General features: G+C 35.4%; 1 protein-coding gene and 1 pseudogene across 1 annotated transcript; one reads left to right on the forward strand and one right to left on the reverse strand.

Moving 5' to 3' along the window:
* Window positions 1–252: 252 nt before the first annotated feature.
* On the reverse strand, window positions 253–3,120 carry LOC133878953 (rust resistance kinase Lr10-like; annotated as a pseudogene).
* A 196-nt stretch (window positions 3,121–3,316) lies between these two features.
* On the forward strand, window positions 3,317–5,323 carry LOC133880711 (rust resistance kinase Lr10-like). Its single transcript, XM_062319706.1, has 3 exons — window positions 3,317–3,990; window positions 4,088–4,117; window positions 4,209–5,323. The coding sequence occupies exons 1-3, from the start codon at window positions 3,324–3,326 to the stop codon at window positions 5,321–5,323; spliced, it is 1,812 nt and encodes a 603-aa protein (XP_062175690.1). The 5' UTR covers window positions 3,317–3,323.
* The last annotated feature ends 523 nt before the right edge of the window (window positions 5,324–5,846 follow it).

Raw genomic sequence — 5,846 nt, forward strand, 5'->3', positions numbered from 1 at the left:
AAAAAGCTTTTTCGATGTCTTCTATCACTAATCACTACCTTTCATATATAACCATTGTTTTAACATTTTATGCCTCCAACCCTTGCCAAGAAATAGTTGCTCAAATTGTTTGTTGGCATCCACATTCAAAAATAGAAGTTCATGAATGTCAACAATAGCAACAAATCTTCTCAAATTTCAAACTCAAATTCATTGGTCAAGTATGGGAAAATGGAATTGAACACATAAATATTAAGCATCTTTATGCTATCAAACATATATGAGAAAACTAATTTTCTTCTTGAACAAGGATATAATAAATCAAAAGACAATACATAAATTAATTTGCATTTAAAATTGAGATGATTGACTTGATTCATTTGATTGATTCGAATTCTCTCCACCACCTATTACGGTATCGTCCAGTGATGAGAGGAAAGGCTTGGAAGGTATTTGTAAGCATTCAACTTTTTCTTCAAGCATTTGAACGACTTTGTTCATTGAAGGGCGATCATTAGGCTTCATCTGTATACACCATAATGCAACAATGATCATCTTCTTGCCCATTTTCTTTTCCTCTTTGGTGGCATCTTCCAATAATTCTACATCGTTTCCATTTTGCAATTGGTCATAAGCCCAAGTAGGGAAGTATATTTGGCTTGAGTGTTCTGCAAATGCATTTACGTTCTTTCTTCTGCTGGCCATTTCCATCAATAACATTCCAAAACTATAAACATCAGCTTTGTATGAGACGCCTCCAATATTTTTGTAGAACAACTCAGGAGCCATGTATCCTAATGTCCCTCTTGCAGCAGTCAAAGAAACAATGCTATCATTTACTGGATATAATTTTGCTAGTCCAAAGTCAGAAATCTTGGGAGTAAAATTTTCATCAAGAAGAATGTTATGAGGCTTAATATCAAAATGTAAAATTTGCATGTCACATCCTTGATGTAAATATTCAATCCCACGAGCCACTCCTAGAGCTATATCAAACATTTGATCATAGCTTAGGAGCGTGCGTACTTCTGACAAAAATATGTATTTATTTAGGGAACCATTAGGCATGAACTCATATACAAGAGCCCGTTTCGATCCTTCAACGCAAAAACCAATGAGTTGCACTACATTAACATGGTGAATCCTTCCAATGGTTGCAACTTCGCTTATAAAATCTTGTCCGTTAGCTTTGGACTTACCTAACATCTTTATAGCCACAAGACGACCACTTTGAAGTGTTCCTTTAAATACGGTGCCATAACCCCCTTCACCCAATTTCTCCTTGAAACTTTTGGTAACCTTCTTAATTTCGGAATAAGAGTACCTTATTGGCATGAGGTTATTGTGACTTTGTAGAAATTCTTCAACAACATCGTACATGGATAAATGCCTCCTTTTCCATTTATATATCAAGAATGCAATCACAAATGGAGTCCCCAATATCATTTTTGCCACTTGGAGTAGTCCTGTGGAAGAACAATATCACCAAAGCATGGATTGTAAGCCAACATGTTGTTGCATTGCTGTAAATATATGTTTATTTTAGTATAGATCCTAGTAACGAAGGACACGAAAAAAACAAAATTAAAGAAGATCAAAGGAGAGATCGAAGATTCTTACCGTAGTCCACGGTCATATACGCTAGTAAATCGAATGGAGCTGAAAGAAGTACGAAAAATTAATTAATTAATTAATAAAATTGCATAAACAAATGTCATCATCGAGGACAATCAATATTCGATCCATTTCTATGTCGTTGTTTCATTATATACTAAATTTACCAAATTGCCCATAGGGAATTTATCCTGCAAATAAATTTTTAAGATTGAAGCCTCACCTTTGACAAATAGCTCACCATCTGATGGTAGTGGTAGTGGTAGTTGATATACAATGGTACTTAATACTGTTTTGACAAACAAAAGAATAACATGCATCAGTGTTTGTCATATTTTTTTTTTATGTAAACATCCATAGGTAATAACATCACATTCCAAGGAATAATTTGTTTATAAAAAAAGAAAAATGAAATAAAAGAAGATAGATATAGGTTCTTACCGGTGAGAGCTGGTACTGCTAGATATTCCACAACAACTACAACATGAAAATAAATAAATAAAAAAATTCATTAATTAATGAAAAAGGTCATTTGAATAATTTTAAAAGTATATAAATATAATCCTCTAGACTTGAGGTATCTTAGGATTAGATCGTATTGAATTCTCATGATAGAAAACTTACTTATGTATATCATCTCAAGGATTCCTTGTTTGCCAAAGAAAAGAATATCGTTAGCGATGAGAAAAGAAACAAACAGAAATTTAATTAGAAATTGCAAGTGTATGTGTTGTCTTTTTTTTGCATGCATTCTTTTATATACGCACCTACTTGATGGCAACCAACATTGTTCGCTTCATCAATGTAGCAATCCCCAACTCTGCAGCTTCCACAATAAACTCGGTTCCAGTAAAGGTCAAAACCCCGTAGTGAGTTATTGTGGAAGTCTATACATGAAATATTTATTAAGTCTTCATAATAATAATAACGATCTGTGAGAGATATTTGCTCTACTTGGCACAAGTCCCCCAACTCCACTGCACTATTATACGAGAATAGAGCATATCTATACCTCTTGGAAGAATACACTCCACCCTCAAAGCAAGCAGAAATGTTTAGATGATACTGAGAATTTATTGGCTTTTCACATTTCACGAAATACATAAGGTCTATTTGAAGAAGATATGTATTCATTCTTATAGCATATGTTTGATACGGATCCCTGTCACTGAAATTCTTGAAGTCTAGTAAATAATGAGGGATATTGAAGGAGTACTCATTAGCGTTTAGTCCAATACCTGTGTCTACAACTTGGATTGAGTAGTTGCTGTAATTAATTTGTCTTACGTAGTATCTTCCATGATATAAGTATAACACTAGTGTCTGGTTGTTCTCACATGAAAGATCATACCTTCGATCACCGCAGTTTTCTGGATCGCTCGTTAATCGAAACGGATAGCTTATGTTAAGGATAGAACCGCAGGAAGAAGGAGGACAGTGATCCTCAGTAGTAGTAGTAGTAGTGCAAGTTTGATGAAGGAGGACAACAGCAACAATAAGGGCCGTCAGTCCCATTCCTTTTGCCATGGAGAACTAGTGAGAGAGAGAGAGAGAGAGAGAGAGAGGGGGTGGGAGAGATTCCACACTAATCCACAGCAAAGCCTATATGTAGGCAAAGTAAATAAATAATGTAAGGCGTAAGCACTTACGTCATATATAGACAAATAGACCTTTTATGAAGTATTTAAGAGGCTGATCGAGAACCATTGCTGACGGATATTTGCATAGAAATGGTAATCTCATACTTGTTCTTGTTTGTGGCTTTCATCATAGACCTTGGAGATGCCCAAAATATGTGTGCTGAAACACGTTGTGGAGGCCATGGCCCACCCATCCGATTTCCCTTCCGACTTAACAGCCAGCCACACTACTGTGGATATTCTGGGTTTAATCTCTCCTGCACTGATACAAATCTAACGGTGCTCGAGCTACCCATTTCAGTGAAGTTCTTTGTCAAAGAGATTAACTACAAATCTCAAGTAATTCAATTATATGATCCACATCATTGCTTCCCAAGGCCGCAGCTTCAGTGGCTCAATTTCTCTAATTCCTCTCCTTTCCGATTCAAAGTAAATTCCCCTGATGACCTTTCTGATTATGGCTTTTTCAATTGTTCCCCAAGATCAGAAGAAATGGAGTACCCTCTGATCTCTTGTCTTAGTGGCCCAACCTACCAAGTTTATCCTGCGACATACATCACGGCGTCCCTCATATCTTGTACAAAGATGTATAGTCTTTTATCAATTCCAGATGCCATGATATTCCATCCCGATAAATTTGTCCAATTGAATTGGTCCACTCAAGACTGCAGATACTGTGAAAAGATCAGAGGTAAGAGATGTGTGAAGAGTAATAGCAGTGGATCAGGAATTCAGTGCATTTCTACACATACTAAAGGTATTATATCTATCCAATTCATTTCAAACTTTCTACTTAATTATTTATTTTTTGAAATTTACATTAATGAGAAGCCGATTGTGTTAAATCTTTGCAGGTGCATTAATATTGAAGTTAAAGATTGCTGGTGAGAACCTATATGTATTTAATATTAATTTGTAATTATTCTTATAATTGTGGAGAATAAAGTTATTGATTCACGAATGTTTATAATGCAGGTGTCATCTTAGGTCCATTTATGATATTGCTCTCAGTCTTTGCTCTCTACCGTTTCTATACTTATGACAAAATAGAGAAAGAACATCGAGTGAAGATCGAAAAGTTTTTGGAGGATTACAGAAATTTCAGACCCACAAGATACTCGTATGCCGATATTAAAAGGATTACAAATCAATTTACTGAGAAGTTAGGTGAAGGAGCATATGGAAAAGTGTTCAAAGGAAAGCTTTCCAATGAAATTTATGTTGCAGTGAAGATCTTGAACACTTCCATGGGAAATGGAGAAGAATTCATAAATGAAATAGAAACAATGGCTAGGATCCATCATGTTAACGTCGTTCGCTTGGTTGGCTTTTGCGCTGATGGATTTAGACGAGCTTTAGTTTATGAGTTTTTATCCAATGATTCACTAGACAAGTTTATATCTTCAATGCCAACTAGGAACCGTATCCTTAATTGGGTTAAGTTGCAAGATATTGCTTTCGGTGTAGCAAAAGGAATCGAATATCTTCACCAAGGATGCGACCAACGAATCCTCCATTTTGATATTAAACCTCACAATGTTTTGCTAGACCAGAACTTCAATCCAAAAATTTCTGATTTTGGTCTTGCCAAGTTGTGTTCAAAGGATCAAAGTGCAGTTTCCATGACCACAGCTAGGGGGACTGTGGGTTACATTGCACCTGAAGTATTCTCTAGAAATTTTGGAAATGTGTCTGCAAAAGCAGATGTTTATAGCTTTGGAATATTGTTACTTGAAATAGTTGGAGGGAGGAAAAATGTTGACGTTATAGTCGAGAATACTAGCCAAGTCTACTTTCCAGAATGGATCTACAATCTCTTAGAACAAAAAAAAGGCATACGAATCTTTGTAGAGGATGATGGAGATGCTAAAATTGCAAAGAAACTTGCAATTGTAGGACTATGGTGCATCCAATGGCACCCAGTGGATCGTCCTTCCATAAAAAATGTGATTCAAATGTTGGAAGGAGAAGGAGATAAACTAACTATGCCTCCTAATCCCTTTGCTGCTCCAGGCCCCATAAAAATTAGTGCAAATATACCGACAAAACGTTTAAACCATGAGTTGGAGGTCATTCCGGAATCAGAATAATTGTATGTAAACTTGGCTTATGTGATAACTATATAGGCCTGTTGCAATGATATTGTACTCCTAGAACTTATTAATTTCTAGTCAGTGTTTGGACTTCAAGTTTTTTCTTGTATCAATGTATAACTGATTCGAGGATTATAAAAAAGTATCTACTAATTTTTATTTTTATTTTTTGTTCTTTTACCTGTCTTTTTTTCTTTTTTTCTTTTTTTTTTCTTTTTTTTTTTTTGTCCTTTTCAATTGTCAATGTTAGTTTTTATTGTTGGCTAAATTATGTTAACAAAAATGTTACCATATTAGGGTCACAAATTACTCAGAAGACTTTCAGAAGAATATTGATCAAGAAATGAAAGAGCTGAATAAGGAGAGTATTGTAGAATATTGCTCAGGAAAGGCAAGAGCAAGGATTTGGAAGATTTTCTCCATAATCAAGTGTTCCTAAAAAACCAGGTTCCCTGCACAGTGTCCGGACAACCTCCAACCGCATGTTCGGACACAAGTTACAAAAAGTCTTTGTTCCCTA

The sequence above is a fragment of the Alnus glutinosa genome, chromosome 10 (assembly GCF_958979055.1).
Source record: "Alnus glutinosa chromosome 10, dhAlnGlut1.1, whole genome shotgun sequence".
NCBI classification, from domain to species: domain Eukaryota; kingdom Viridiplantae; phylum Streptophyta; class Magnoliopsida; order Fagales; family Betulaceae; genus Alnus; species Alnus glutinosa.

What these genes read in the sequence shown, in the direction of transcription:
- LOC133880711 (XM_062319706.1), top strand. Translation starts at nt 3,324, where the DNA reads ATGGTAATCTCATACTTGTTCTTGTTTGTGGCTTTCATCATAGACCTT. An exon ending in CATTTCTACACATACTAAAG is followed by an intron (nt 3,991 to 4,087) that starts GTATTATATCTA and finishes AAATCTTTGCAG; the next exon opens with GTGCATTAATATTGAAGTTA. An exon ending in ATTGAAGTTAAAGATTGCTG is followed by an intron (nt 4,118 to 4,208) that starts GTGAGAACCTAT and finishes TTTATAATGCAG; the next exon opens with GTGTCATCTTAGGTCCATTT.